The 16,397-nt window shown below is 44.4% G+C and overlaps 1 protein-coding gene across 1 annotated transcript; it reads right to left on the reverse strand.

Annotated features, from left to right (window-relative positions):
- Positions 1-4,710: 4,710 nt before the first annotated feature.
- atp1b1b (ATPase Na+/K+ transporting subunit beta 1b) lies at positions 4,711-9,341 on the reverse strand. Its single transcript, XM_028979958.1, has 6 exons — positions 9,143-9,341; positions 7,539-7,667; positions 6,425-6,580; positions 5,756-5,940; positions 5,582-5,665; positions 4,711-5,182 (listed from the first exon to the last, which is right to left on the reverse strand). Exons 1-6 carry the CDS (start codon positions 9,234-9,236, stop codon positions 4,922-4,924), a joined length of 909 nt encoding a protein of 302 aa, XP_028835791.1. The 5' UTR covers positions 9,237-9,341; the 3' UTR covers positions 4,711-4,921.
- Between the last annotated feature and the right edge of the window lie 7,056 nt (positions 9,342-16,397).

Here is a 16,397-nt window from a genome sequence, read left to right on the forward strand (position 1 = left end):
TTGACAGCAGTCACTATGCAACAAAGAACAACAAAGTTGGTTTGATGATTAGAATGGTTTTATCAGTGTTGTATTTTTAAGTTTTAACCAAGCATGTATATTTAACCACCAGGGTGGTAGTTGCCTACTGTGTAACACACTCGCCTAACTAGAAGACCCAGGTTCAAATCCCACTTACTACCATTGTGTCCCTGAGCAAACACTTAACCCTGAGTTGCTCCAGGGGGGGACTGTCCCTGTAACTACTTATTGTAAGTCCCTCTGGATAAGGGCATCTGGTAAATGCCATAAATGTAAATTTTGCACAGGCACTAACTGATTCCCAAACACTAACTGAAAATATATTCTGTTATGACTGGCAAGATATCTATATGTTCTCAGTTCTGCAGCTACCATATCATCACAAGGACAGTGATGTCATCAAGAAGCTTTGGACAGAGCGAGATCTTCTCCAGCAGATGATCAGCATCTTGGCTCACAACCCTCCTGCTACATGAGAAGGTCTCAGCTGCATGTGTCCTGCTCATTTGTCCAAGGGACGCCAGCCTGGCTGGTTGCCATGGTACCCACACAGCTCACATCTGATTGGTCTCCGGTGGGACCACCTGTGTCTTTTCTTTCTTTTCTCACGTTAACACCAACACATGAACCTGGGTGAGCGGAATGACTCAGGTATTTCTGATTTTCTCCAGCCGCCTCTCTGTTTCGTGACCATCCTACCTCACAGCCCTTGTAACACCTCGCACTGCACCTCATATACTCTGAGGCTCCAGTACTGCTTGCCTGGTCCCTCCATCTCTGATGGTAAAAGGAAGACCCTCATCTAGACTCTTCTCTGTCTTGGTCCCTCGGTGGTGGAATGAACTTCCCCTTGAGGTCACAACACAGTCACTGAGCACTTTCAGTGCTCAAGACAGCTCAAGACCTTCTTCTTTAGATGATATTTAGATTAACTTGTAACCTTCTTATTGCCTGACTTATGTATAGAAACTGAGTGAATAAAAAGATTGTATTCATAGTTGGGGGGGTCCTAGTGAACCAGAATTGATCACATCATTGATGGTAACATGGAAGCACGTTGTAAGTCGCTCTGGATGAGGGCGTCTGCCAAATGCCTTAAATGTAAATGTAAATGTGTCACGTGGCCAGGTCCACTTCTTCTTGCTGTCTGTCTCCTGTCTTCACCCCGAAAAGCTCTCAGCGCCCTGCTGACTCCTCTCTCAAGCCAAGTACTTGCATGCCATTTAAATGAGCAAATGGGATAAACATCTCCCACATAATGTGTATTGGCAAAAACAATAACCTCTTCATTTATTACACTGTGTGACTCTTGCTTATTAAACGTTTTGGATTGAGATTGTGGGAAGCAGATACACTAGAATGTACAAGACGAGTCCCAGCACATCCCATGACAACATTGTCAAATTCTTCAAATGTGCTATGTTCTTTAAATGTAAAGTTGCATCTTTTTTCATGGTCATGATGCAGGAAAAGAAAACTGCATGTTGCACACGATCATTTAAACAGAATACAGTCATGTTTCCTTAATCAAATTGCAAAACCACTGTAATTTTATGAGACACACTAGTATTTGCCTCACATTACATTCTGTACCCAGTTTTCAGTTTTAATATAATTTGCAATTTGTGAAGGTAGATGTCACTAATGGCAACAAGATCATATTTTGCAAAAGCAGCTCTACTGGATATATTTTCCTGCCAGCCTGAGGCTGGATCTTCACTTTTTTCAGCCAACGCAGGGAAACAGTCTGAACCTGAGATGCTATCTAACAATGGGTCAGACCAGACCACCAAACCCTGGACTGAAACAGACACCGTAAACGAGTGCTGAACATCAGACAACAGTCCTGGTCTAGACACCATTGTCACATTGCATTCCCTTCTGTTATTGCATCTTCGTTCCCTCAGTTCAGAAACTACACCATAGCTGCTACAGGATCCAGGGACGGGTCAGGGGGGATCCTGGACATTTTGCCATAATTTCCTTTCTTGGTTTAGGCTACAGTGTTGGTTAAATAATAATCAAAACATTTCTACCCGCACCACAGTAATCTACGCACCAGTCTTGCACAGACAGTGAGCCCAGGGGGTATGTTGCTGGCAGAGCCATGGTGTTCTTCTTTTAGTTTGTGATAAGGAACAAGATAATCTGCGATATTTGATGGAACATGCCTACATGCCTATTTTATATCAGATGTCGTTCTTTTTTTTTTACCTCTATATGTACGTTTTGCTGTTCTTTTGTCTGACCAGGTCCTCACTATAAATAGAAACTGGTTCTGCAGTGGCCTAGTCAATTACACTTAATATATTGTTAATTATAAAATTGTTTAATAGTTCCATTTGTCCTGTGGATGATTCCATTACCATTGGTCTCAATCGAATCTACCCAATATTATAAATCAGTAAGATCAGAAGCATAATAAATTACTGACAGATTATAACCCCAAAACACACATAATAATGCGTGATTATTTATAATTCTCGTTTTAATTACTATTGCTAATCTGTTGATGCTACGGCCTGAAGGACAACGGAGGGGATTTGGCATCACGGGCCAACAAATCCGCGGGAAGAAAGTGTGGATAATTGATTAGCTGTTAGCTGTCACTCATATAGCAGAGACCAGCTGAACACAACAGCAATTGGTTTCTGAGGAGACTTCATCACTCAGCCCAGGTCTGTGAGAAGGACTGCTGGTACCTTCAACGTGACAATCTAAAAAGCAGAGACACGCTGCATTTCAAACCATCCAGCCATTCTTTAAAATCCATTAACATGTACCCGTATATTTCACCGCTGCCTTATAAGCCGTCTGCGTGTGTGTAATCGTTTTCAAAAAGCCTCCAAAATCATTTACCCAGAGTGCTCTTCTCTGGGGAGGACATGCTCCAGTGTCTCATGATGCCTCCTGAGCAGAAAAAACACCTAAACTGCCCCAGCTATTTAATGTAATTGAAGAACCATGTTCCAGGGGCATGGCGCACACACACACACACACACACTCTTTATGGAGTCAGTTTGCTTAATTAAACACGGTCACATTCCTAAAGCAGTGACAGCGGCAAAAAGAACTAAAAACATTAAAAAAGAAATAAATAAATGCCAGAATCACCAGGACAAATCTAGAGAACTGAAAGCTGCACATATGTGTGGCAGTCAGCACTAGACAGGAAACCCCAGGCTAGTCTTTTCTTGCCTGTGGTTCTCAGGTGGTTCAAACCAGCATCTGAAGACCTCTTTCATTTGTCTATCTTCCAGAAGCTCTAGAGGTCTTCTCCTTTTCTAAATGAAAACACTTCAAATTGGGTATCACCACCCTTAAGCTTAACTGTTTGCCTTATATTTAGTTATGGTCCCTGATTATAGACGTACTCAGAACTAGGGACAAGATCTCTAGACTTTCTTTGAACAAAAAGCATCTGGACTTCACTTAAGCAGAGTTCCTGGGTGTGGCGGTGCTTTCTAACAGCAGAGAAACATTGGTTCATGTCAGTGTAAAAATATTGTGGGTTCTCAGGGTTCTAGTCCTCAGCCCTTTGTTCCCTTGGAATTTTTGCTCTCAAGGTCTGTTAAAACTGGAACCTCAGGAAGCATAACTGAACTGTGTTCGGGAGAGTAAATAAAAGGCATACATGAAAACATTTATATTATTTTATTTGTATTAAGGTCTTTTTCTGGATTAAATAAATGGACCAGATGACGTCTTGAGAGCTCGACTCATGTTTGATGGAGGACATTGAGCAAAGAACACCTAGGGGAAAAAAAAACATGGAGCACTGCAATCTTTCCAAACCTCCGACAGGTAACTTTGGTATTGTAATTATACATTACACTCGTCTGCAAAAAAAAAGTACAACTGCATAAATATAAAATTCTCCCACCATGTAAATGGCTAAAACATTCATTACAAAGTTGCACCACATGATGTGATGCCACCAGCAAAAAAAAATACATTTTTTTTCCCTCCCCTTGAAAAGCACAGGAGTTAGCACCATTACCCCTGGAGAAGGCAAGAGTGTAACATTCTGGACAAATATACTGGCATTACATTACTAATGGGGAGAAGGGAAGAAGAAGAAGAAGAAGAAGAAGAAAAAAAAAAAAAAAAAAAAAAAAAAAAAAAAAAAAAAACCCAACCCAAAAAGTCTGAACACCATCCTCTCTCATGTGATTCCTAAGATAAAGAGGGAAAAAAATATACAGAGAAAGAGAAAATAAAAAAAAAGATGTCCTCCCGTAAAGCAATCACACTTGTGAGAGGAAACAATCTTTACAGAGTGCAGTTATTATAATTTTTCTTTCCCCCCCCCTCACACATACACATGGACCTTAATAGATCAGAGCGTGCCACACCCGGATTTTCACTTGGCAAGTATACGTATGAAGATTATATACACCTTGGACAGCTAAAGCTCGCTCACATAAGGAAATTAAAATGGACCACAACATGGCTTGGAAAGGACCAACATATGTGATTACTGCACACAAACAAAAAATTAATTAAAAAAATATTTCAATCAGAGTTGAACCACACATGGTAGCAATACTTAAAGGGACAAAAACACTGCTTGCTACATCAGTAGTGGAATTATCGTTTTACAGTAATAAATGAACACGTCCCATGGCTCAAGGACGGCCCACCATTAAAGTAGAATAAATAGTTATATGCTATTGCTAATCCTTCTGGGATTTACATTCTAACCCTAGACAGAAGCAGAGAAGCTAGTGTGAAGCAGACAGATTAAGTGTAGGTCCCATGTGTGAAGATGGTTTGTTCAAGACTAAGGTTTTGTTTTTGACTTCATATTTATTCCTCATTATTTATTTTGCCTTCTTCTAAAATGACATAAGTTTGCTTTGAGACGGGGTTTAGAGGAAGTGATACGTCATCGCCGAGGTCATGAATTGTTGACTGTGATCTTAATCTCAAAGCGTCCCTGATAACGGTCCTTGTCATTATACTCGATGTTGTCTCCGTACACCTTGCACTCAAGGCGTATCTCCTGGTTCTGGGTGAGGTTAAAAAACTGGATGCCCACAAGCGGCTGGAGGTACTGTGGATGCAGCAGCTTGCCGTAATAGGGGTAGTACTGCAGGGGGAAACCGGCACCGACACCAAAGTACCTCACCTCACCAACCTTGTCAGCATCTTCCTCTTTCTGAAAGAGATGGGGAAGGAGCACATTGTAAGGATCGGCATTGAAAACGTTGGTTCAACCTATTTGAAACCTCTGTTTAAAAAGAAATGTGTGTGTATATATATATATATATATATATATATATATATATATATACACAACACACACACACACACACACACACACACACACACACACACACACACACACACACACACACACACACACACCACACACACACACACACACACACACACACACACACACACACACACACAATACTCTACTAATTCAAATAGAAACTCTTTTCCCAATTGCGATGTGACTCCGGAGATCATAAAATGTTGACGAGCCACTTTTACTTCTCTTACCAAACCTCGAATCGACTAACTAACTTGCTGTAATAATCTTGGACCATACCTTGCTAGTACAGTGGATTGGAATAACATTATTGAGCACTTTGTGCCGAGCCCCTTCAGGAATGCTGTCATTAGAAGATGGAACCTAGAGACAGGAGATGGAAAAGAGACGTTGAATATTGAAATATGACAAATATTTGGATATGGGACATTTTGCATTCAGGGATACATGTACCCGTGGTCGGAAGTTGACAATCCTGTTGAGCTTAACAATGAGGCAGGGCTTTCCTTCGCTGAAGCCAAAATGCCGGTCTTCAATCCCAGAGCACGGGCCGAGCCAGCTCCGCGAGAAGCGGCAGGCTTTGCGGACGCCGATGTCGCTCTCCAGGTCCCCTCGCTCTCTGTACCCCACAGGCTCGTCTGAGGGAACGAGGCGACATGAGAGTGGGCCGATTCACCCAGTCACACAGCAACATTGGCTCTTATGAAGGAATAATGCACAAGCTGGAGGCGGAAGGAGGCGGTGACACCAGAGCGTCACACCCGACAGAGTGGTTTTATTAGCTACGCCTCGATTTCGCATGGCAGAGCAACGGTGGACAAAGTCAATTAGCTGCGCCGCTTGCCGTCGTCATGCCAAAGCCTGAGCCGGAATTTGTAAGAGCGCGTGGAACCTGCCAACCCTGTTTAGACGGGCAACAGACCCACAAGGTGACAGAACTGAAAATGCATGGATGTTTCCGATATTCCAGCTTCGGCCTTTTTAAATCGTTCAACGTTAACTGTCACAGCTCTCCGCTGTGCCGAGCGCCACTGCATTAAGGGCTGGAATTACGTCCAGATTTTATTTGCTGAAGCAAAAAAAAAAAAAAAAAAAAATCACAAAGAAGCTAAACAGCACTACCTCCACAGTCTTCGAACTGCATCTGATCTTTCTGTCTCTCCTCGTTGTAGGCCTCCAGGAAGTCTCGCATGCGCTTTGTGAAGGTCAAGTAGGTCTCCACCTCATTCATGTTGAAGCTCAGTTCAGCTTTATCAGCCTTTGGGGAGTGTGTCAGTCCTAAAATCCAGAACAGAAACAGATATAAACTTCATATATTACAGCGCAATCTTGTTGAGTGCTAGACCAGAATAATCATAAAATGCAAAAAAAAAAAAAAAGGAAATAAAATGCATGCCTGGCAGAGTTGGGAAAAGTACTCAGAAAAGTAAAGAATTTCATTACTACAGAGCATGAAACTCGCCACTTGGAGATGTGAAGGGGAACAGAGTCCTATAAAAACCAACTCTGCCAATGGCCAGCACCACGCAACCAAGCCTGGATTATAAAAAGCAACCTAGTTTATCTCCAGCAGCGGGAGCGGAAGGTGAAAGCGTTCTGTATCTTCGCCCCGCGCAGCGACGGCTAAAAATACCAAACTTGCATGCTTTGTGGGACACAAACAACATGACTCGGGGACAAGGGGACCGTCTGCTAGCGCGCAGCATTACTCTGCAGCCAAGGGGCAGTGGTTGATCCAGCGTTCAGGGAAACGGTCCCGTAAGGTTGCCGGTTCGAATCCCGAGTTGCCACGCACTGCTCCCCGGCACTGCCGACTGCTCACCAAGGGTGATGGTTAAATACAGAGGACACGTTTCACTGTCACCGTGTGCTGTGCTGCAGTGTTTCACAATGACGATCACTTCACTTTCACTTTAAATAGTTTTGTCCAGTGGAGACAATAAAACGGCTAGTTTTTCAGAACAAAGCCCTTCTGACTTGGACCAGTCAGTCAGCAGTAGATGCTGGAGACTCTAGAGTTTCCAGCCACGTCTGAAGCGCCATTTTTCTAATGCTGCTAATATTCTAGTGCTTCACTTTAAACCAGTGGCGGGCATAAAATAAGTACATAAAAACGATAACACTGCGTAATCACTGGTACGCTGAGCACATACGTATACAGACACGGAGAGAATTGTTCTCCTGGCCACGTCGCACGCACTGATGTCCGCAGGTCTGACCGCTCCCGAGCGCTTACCTGGGGGCGCAACTCGATCCTGCCAAGTGGGTTTGTAGTCGCTCAGGGTAAGCAGTAGGACCTGGATGGTGCCAATGAATATCCCAGCCAAGCATCCGTAAAAGATTACATAGAACAAGAAGATTTTCACTGTGGGTAGAAAAAAAAAAAAAAAAAAAAACGAGAATGTCAATGGATACGCAAATAATGCCGGTGGGAGGGTCCTGTGGGTGCCACGCAGGGACCCTTGAAAATATTGGCCTGGCATCCCACATAAACTCAATGAACCTTGAAGAAAAATGTACATCTAAGCAGCCCTTCTTGAAGGCCCAAAACGAGCTTCGCTCGTTGTAAATACAAGCTGGTTAAGGACGACTGTTCTAGACTTTTGCATTCAGCTCCATCCACAGGCAAATGAACGTCAGTTCATTAACCCACAGAGACAATGGCTGCCAGTCGGACGAGCACTTGCTTAATGCAAATTACGCCTGAACGACATAGCGCCTACCAGCCACGGTGAAAACGCGCGACAAAAGGCAGACGGTGGGGGCGTTCGCCGCCGGTCCTCAAGAACACTGCGTTCTCACAGCAGTCCATGGAACCGGCACGTCCAACCCAGACAGAAGAAGTGCACAGCATTACGTCCGGTCTGAGTCACACGCACGTGTTTATTCGATCATTTGTGTCGTGGATGCAGCAGTAGCAGCCTGTTTATAGACGATAACAGATCAATGGTACTGATCAGAGGGAGTTTCCAGATCTAGCACTTCATACCTGAAATTATGCTTATGAAAATATTATAATTATCCATTATCCCAACTGAGACATGTGGGGAAAGCTGTGCAGGTGACTGGCATAATGTCACTTCAGCACATCAGCTCTGGTCACAGAAGAGTTCAATCAGCAGAGCAGCGGCAGTGGCGCATAAACCAATGTCAAAGGGTCACGCGAGGAACAGACACGGCATCGCCGGACGTACCCACCGGCAGACAGAGCGAAGTCGTGACTCCCACCCCACGCCCAGTCACGACCCACCGCGTAAAAACGCACGTCGAGGACAAAACTTGTCCGTGCCCCCCCCCCCCCCCCCCCCCCCCCACCCAGACGAGTCGTGACCGCGCAGCGAGTCTGGGTGGGCTCGCCGGTCTCCATTACGCGCCGGGCAGGCCCGATCACCTTGACTCACCTTGGACGGTGATGCATTTTTAACCCTTCCCGCACACACAATTCGCGTCATGCGACCGGATTACTCCGCAATTAAAAATACAACGCGCGCGACTCGTTAAAATTAACTAAGAAACCAGGTCGGACGCGATTCGTCCTCCTCTCCACGCACACGGGCACAGACCCACGCAGACAAGACGCCAACTTTCCAAATCAAATTTAACGAAATGAAAACCAAGGTCGTGTTGATAATGGCGATGTAATGACGACTCGGTCGTGACTGGTGTCAGAAAACGATGGTTCGAGACGCACAGACGTTCGGAACAAGACGCCCCGTAACGCGTTTGGTGCAAAGTCAAATCGAACAGGTGTGGAGTCGTGATGACGCGCCGGATGGGGTCCCTGCGCCCTCTCACCGCACCAACACCCCGATAATAATAATAAAAAAAGGAAATACTTACACCAACTCCCCCCGGTGCGCCCCATAAATTCTTTCTTCTCCGAATCCCACAGAAACTTCTTCCAGCCGCCATCGTCTTTATTTTGGCCAGGCATGGCGGGCTCGTCTCCTGGAGTGAAAAGCGGCGCTGGGCTTTCTTACTCTCCCCCCGACGGAGCACCTGAGATCCCCCTAAAACGCGGAGTAGTACTCAGCCCGGCGTACCGTACGACACACAATATATCCCCGGCACGCCGAGGCCCCGCCCACCCGACGCGCTCATTGGGGGGCGGGCGCAGGGGCGGCCAATCGCGGCGCGGCGCCGGCGCGGAGGGAGGGAGTCCTCGTTACGTACCTGGCGCGTAACAGCGCGGCGGAGCACAAGGGGTCGCGTCTCTCTCGCGGAGTTCCTGTGCGGCCGGACCCCATAAAACGGCGCTGCCACTAATTCACTTGTCTTCATTAAGCTCACATGGGAAAAATGTGATGCTGATTATCAATGATGCCAGAAGTCCCCAATTTCCGACGGTTCTCTGTTCGGTAAAGTTGAAATATTTGCAAGAACATTTAAATTTTGACTCTTTACCTGAGGACACAGTACAGGCCAAAAGTTTGGACACACCTTCTCATTCAATGTGTTTTCTTTATTTTCATGACCATTTTCATTGGTAGATTCTCACTGAAGGCATCAAAACTATGAATGAACATGTGGAGTTAAGTACTTAACAAAAAGTGGAGACCTGGCCTCCACAGTCACCGGACCTGAACCCAGTCGAGATGGTTTGTGGTGAGCTGGACCGCAGAGTGAATGCAAAGGGGCCAACAAGTGCTAAACACCTCTGGGAACTCCTTCAAGGCTGTTGGAAAACCATCTCTGGTGACGACCTCTTGAAGCTCATCGAGAGAAAGAGTGCGCAAAGCAGTAATCAGAGCAAAGGGCGGCTATTTTGAAGCAACTAGAATAAAAAACATGTTTTCAGTTCAGTTTCACCTTTTTCAATTCAAGTTCATTTATAGTTTTGATGCCTTCAGTGAGAATCTACCAATATAAATGGTCATGAAAATAAATAAAACACATTGAATGAGATGGTGTGTCCAAACTTTTGGCCTGTACTGTAATCCCAGCAGCTTCTTACAGCAGAAGAAGGTCTGGGCTGTGGACCATGTACTGGTGCTGTATCCAGCCTTGAAGCCAGGCATGAAGCGGGGCCCTGACTGGCAACTGGCTCTTCAGTAATGAAGCACTTCTTCGTGTCTTGCACTGACAAGTGACTTGCTGAAGTGGGTCTGCCTCCTGGCACGCACTGGGCAATTTTCATTTAGCGCAAGGTGACTGTGCACAGCTCTTAACCTTTAGGACATCTTCATGCAGGCTTTGACACACCGTCACCGTAAACATACGCCTCCTGTGTCTGTGACCAGCACACAGTTTACTCTCAAGTATGAGTCAATTATTTTAGCTGAGGTCAGGTAGGACAGATTTCCCTTCCGCCTTCATGATGTCTGTTTCTATTTGGACATTAACAGATTTTTTTCAAATGACTCCCAAAAGAGAAAGGGAACCATGGTATTTACTGCCAATAGCAGTTCACATGTGACAAATTAGTTAATAGATCCAATTTCATTGTTGGAATTTGTATATTTTAAAACTTTATGAAATATTCTGATCACATTTCACTGAATTGGAAATACTGTCTGTGTTATCTGCTATAAAATGTCTGTCTTCCGAGTATTTGGTAACACCATCCTCACATTGTACTGGGATAACCTGAAGCATCGGGTTTTGCTCTTGTGAAGTCCATGTAGGTCGAGGGAAATGGGGATATGGTGAAATCTATGAAATATTGAATTTCATCACAATGTACTGTTGTGTATTATTTGATTGAAATCTATTTTCCACTGAATATACACAACACATTATTGTATGGATATTAGAAAAGAGGCTACAAATGCTGCTGAGTGATAATTTATATACAGCAATTATGGTGCAAAACAGTCCGTGTCCAATGCACACTGACATCAGCAATGTACGATATGCATTCCCTACGATGGAACTACTTTCAAGTTTAGCATTCAGCATTCTTGCATTCCCAGGATCAGTGCAGTTGGCTTTGCTGTTCCACTCACTGGGAAAACCGTGTCCAGTTACACAGCACACACTGGTTGCCAACACTTCGACCTCTCATGACGTCTGGTCAAGGGCAAACCAGATTACCACACACATGCTCAATACACCAGCCCCAACCATCATATTAACAAAGTCACTTAAAAATGATAAAAACGCAATATAAGCATCATCATTCTACAGCTTTATCTCAAGGATGGTCATACTGACACACGCAGAGGATTATGGCTGTGCTGCATACTGAGTTGGGGGGCTGTCATAAACAGGAAATAAAAAGATGGTCATTACATGAGAATTAACCAAATCAACAAATCAACAAATATGTGCAAAATGTGAATTTTAAGCTGAAAAGTACATACTGCCCCGTTATTTGTAGTCTACTGGGCAGAGAAGTAGGTAGTTGCATCCTGCCTCGTTCCTCAGCCACAGGGTGACATTCATGGCCTGCATGAGTGCAAATTTCATCTCGTAAAGTAAATTACCGGCACTAGAGCCACATTGCAGGAGCTGCTGTGTGAAGTGGGCAGGTTGAGGATTGATCACGTGGGCACCCCCAATAGGGTGCATAATGGAGAAAAAAAAAACATCAATCATCTGCAATTTCATGAATACTGTAAACTAAATCTGTTCATGTGAGTTATTCAATGGTCATCTGTCCACTTATTGCACAAGATATCAGAACCGGTGTTTTTCAGTTCAACTGCAGGCTCTGAATAGTGATAGAGAACAACTCCTTGACTCTAGACGTCATCTCCATTATCACACTGTCTGGTTGCCTGTACAATTGACCTGAGGAGTGACATTTGTTTCCCCACTTTGTGTGTGTGTGTGTGTGTGTGTGTGAGAGAGAGAGAGAGAGAGAGAGAGTTTAACAGTCTGACTGAGCATAATCATGTAGAAATTGTACAACAGTGGCACCCAGCCACACTGAATGTCAAGTTAGCATCAACGGCCCGGTGCTACACGGGTAGCCCTGACCTTTAAATATCACTTCGGGTCAGATGCAAGCGGTCTACTGTCATTCTGATTCTGGCACAGGATTAGGTGTGGGGGCTGTGACATTGTGATAAGGTCTGGGTGGTGATGTTGGCCAAGTAACAGAGAGCAGACACCCTGGAGCAACTTCTTGGACTCTTATGGGGTAATGTTAAATTGTAATATCGTGGTGAAAATTAAATTCTACCCATACCACACTGCCTTTTGTAAACTCACACTCCTTTAGCCTGAAATGTCAAATAGAAATTAAGTTACTCCAGAAATTGGGATCACTTGCATTTCAGATTCAGCTGACTGCATGTCACCAGGAAGGTCAAGACGTCTGGAAACACTTGATCTTGATCTTTCGAGGAAGAGACTAATATATTTTGTCAGGCTTTTCAGATGTCTGCAAAAAACACTCTTCCATTCCAACAGTCTTACCCTCGTCAGGAATTTTAGAAAAGCCGAAAGAGAACCTCTAAAAACAGAAAACAGTTGCTACCAATACTATTAATTTAAGAAAATGTTCATGGCATGAGACCACAGTATATAAAAACCAAACTAAAACGAGGTCTTATACTCTTTTTCCATTTATTTTTTGAAGTTGAATTGCTTTCTTGATCAGTGTGGTTTTGTCTTCTTGCCTTGCTGCTCTCCTTGATCTCAATATGGAGGAAACATTGGGGATGGCAGTCAGGGAGTCTGGAGCTAGATGTTCCCAGTACATGTCCAATCAGCATGTACTCCCACAGTCATCCTTTCATTACCTAATCATCATTTCCATCATTCGGTCATCTGAGGTCAGCGAGCACAAAGTACAGCTTGGCCGGACGCCATGTTAGAAGATGGTCACATGAAAACTGTGCGTATTAATCAATTCAGTTCATCTGAATGGTGTGAAATAGGATTGACCGCAGCTCGGTTCCCCCCTGTGATAACAATCTCGCCACATAGCCACGTGAAAAAATTTTAATGGAATGGTTTTCAGCGCTGGCGTGCAGACAACTTAATCACCAGGCGCGGTTGGTGACAGTGAGATGCTTAATTTGATGGCATTTGGAAATGCCATGCTTTATAACACTCACAGCCGGCTCCGCTCTGCCAGAAGCATCATGAATAGTTTTATGTGGAGCTTCAGCCAATTAAGCTCATGCAATTTTTTCACGCGTCACTTCTCCAATCATAAATTGGATGGCATTCATAATGGAATTGACCAGGATTCAGCAGAACATCTGCAAAGGTTGATAATTGTGTAGGTCAATGCATTCTTAGCAATCAGATTACACTCAGATTACACGTTCACTGGGAAAGTTTCCCAGCCATTTCTTACCATGTTCATCAGACTTCCTCTGATTAAACGATTTTCATTTTGGCACATTTTTTAAATGTAGTTTGCAGTTTGCAAAAATTACTGTTTCAGGATGTACTGTTTTGAGTGGGATAGATGTCTGGGTCATAAGTTATCTCCAAACTGCAGGATGGCCCTGGCCTGCAGTGTTTAGAACCTACCAAAAGTCTTCCAAGGAAACAACACATGTGACTACTGCAGCCCAACTTGCTGAAATGCTGGTTCTTACAGGAAACATACTGTATCACAGTTGGTTGTGATTGGAGATCACACAAACAGGTCATCACAAAGTGGACCACAGAGGAATGGAAAAAGGTGTCCTGGTTTTTAGACTCTGTGGATGGTGCACAGGCTCTCCCGTGGAAGACCAGGTTGTACTGCAGGCATTGCGATGCTTTGAGCAATTGTTATGTCCCTGGACGTATGCTCCCACGTGTTCTGTGTGTCTGGCTGTGTTTTTGCATCCTGTCCCTTTTAGGTTGACTTCGTGGGAGGAGTTGAGGCCTACCGGCTCCATCTACCATTGGTCACCTCCACCTATTTAAAGAGACTTCAGATGGTGTTCGGGAGGTCCCCAGGGTCTGCTAGGCCCTTATGCTTTTGGGAGGTCCCCAGGGTCCACGGAGATCTGCATAGAGCTCCGTTGGGGATCTCATTCGTGTTTCTTGTTGCTTTGTGTGATAGACCCTTTGTTGTTAGCCTGTTAGCTGTTAGCCTGTCATGTGCCGTTTTTGGTAACTTGTACGTGTTTTAGTTATCCCTGCTGTTATCCCATCCCTTCCTTTAAGCTGTTTTTGATGTTGGTTAGCTGTCCTGAGTCCTGTCTTATTGAACCTGTTAGCACACTGTAAATAAAAGCACTGTTTGTATCGTTTGTTTGGTTGCATGTGTAACAGTGGACCTCCTCCTCTCCACACCCTTGTTGCTTTCTGAGACCCCTAGACTTAGGAACGTGACAGCAATGTTCTGCAGGGGAACCTTGGGTCCAGGATTCATATGGATGCTAGTTTGGCACATACCACTTCTTTAAATTGTTTCCATGGAGGTACCTTTACAGATGACCCCTGCATGCAATACACATTACAAAGCAATAACTAAGCCAAGATATCTGAAATCCAATTTACCACAGGTTCAGTAGTTTACATTTACATTTACATTTACGGCATTTGGCAGACGCCCTTATCCAGAGCGACTTACAACGTGCAGTAGTTACAGGGACAGTCCTCCTGGAGTTAAGTGTCTTGCTCTGGGACACAATGGTAGTGAGTGGGATTTGAACCTGGGTCTTCTGGTTCATAGGCGAGATGCCTTTCCCACTAGGCTATTACCACCCTTTACACTCGTACTCCTGACCATTTGTAATCCCTGTTCGGAGCAATGACACTTGAATTCTGAGGGTCACTTAATTTATCATTTGAGTTCCTTTGTATTCTGTTGTCCTCATAATATATTTTCATGTTGTGTTCATAACAAGCCCCTACTCAGGAACCCAGCAATGGGTGGAATGTGTCGCAGTGTTTTGCAACAACAGGCTGCTTCAGCAGCCCTACACACAAATCCTAAACCTTTAATCGATCAATAAATAATAAATCAGTACCCTACACATGAGACAATCGTTCTCAGCTTCATTTCCCGGGGTGAAGTAAACAGACTCCACAAGCACGGTCTGAAACCAAGACACATGGTAACTGAGCAATTCTTTAAAGTTCAGTCGACTGAGCCTTGGTGTTCTGTGGGATCCATTTCAGTCTTTAACAAAAGAAAAATTTTGCCAATTATTACAATTCCTAGACTTTTTCTGTTAAAACATATAACACATTGTTTAGGGGCAGTAGTAGCCTGAGGTGCCACTGAGCAAATCACCGTCCCCACACACTGCTCCCAGGGTGACTGCCATGGCTGCCCACTGCTCACTAAGGGTGATGGTTAAAAGCAGAGGACACATTTCGTTGTGACACCGTGTGCTGTGCTGCAGTGTTTCACAATGACAATCACTTCACTTTCACATCAGTGACTGAACGCTGTACCCCCTCCAACAAACCCACTAAAATATGATATTGAACCAAGGAGATATTTCATTCTGTCTCGCTTTCAGAATTCCCTTGGAACAGCAGTAACAGATTCAAGATGAAGGAAGCGAATGATGAAGCTCCAGGCGTGCAGTTTGTGAATTTGTGGTCATGTGTCACCGCTGTCCCTACACTGGCATGTGAGATTTGCGTTTCTCTTGGAGCATTGAGACCAAGGAGGACAGGCACACCCTTGACTATGCCCTGAGTGGCATGGACTGTGTTGACTCTGTTTGCAGACTAAACAGCGGAAGTACCTGGAAGTACCGCGCTTGCACTTTACCGTGCAATTATTTTCACTACATTTAGACAATAAGCATTTCCTTGTGTTAAAATAGCAATTTTTAAAATAACCTTGTAGTAATTTTTTTCTCTTTACAAAACCGCACAACCCCGCGGTAAGTGAATGATAACTGCATGAGTGGACTGGGCAGACCCGCTGCATCCAGGAAGTAAACACAGCCTGTTTTACCTTCAAACACTGATAAGCATCTGTCCTTCTCTTGTCCCTGTGACAGAGAGAAATGATTGCTGCTTTTTTTTGGTGCATTTGCCATGAAGACCTGATCACCTAAGCGAACGAACGCAAAATGGTTCTTGTCCAAATTAATATCCATCCTGAGCTGCACAGCTCTGCTGAGTCCAAGATCAGGCCGATAAATAGGCCGGCGTCACTTGGACTACGGTCGGACTACGGTGCATTTAAACTGATGACATTAGCAAGCACGCCGCAAAACTGTGAAAAACTGAGGCAGAA

The sequence above is a fragment of the Denticeps clupeoides genome, chromosome 5 (genome assembly GCF_900700375.1).
Source record: "Denticeps clupeoides chromosome 5, fDenClu1.1, whole genome shotgun sequence".
NCBI lineage: Eukaryota > Metazoa > Chordata > Actinopteri > Clupeiformes > Denticipitidae > Denticeps > Denticeps clupeoides.

Bases quoted from the DNA above. Each gene is read 5' to 3' on its own strand.
- atp1b1b (XM_028979958.1), bottom strand. From the start codon at position 9,236: ATGCCTGGCCAAAATAAAGACGATGGCGGCTGGAAGAAGTTTCTGTGG. The intron at 5,941-6,424 runs GTAGTGCTGTTT...TCGTTCCCTCAG, and splicing joins GCAGTTCGAAGACTGTGGAG to ACGAGCCTGTGGGGTACAGA. The intron at 5,666-5,755 runs GTACATGTATCC...TCCTGTCTCTAG, and splicing joins TTGTCAACTTCCGACCACGG to GTTCCATCTTCTAATGACAG.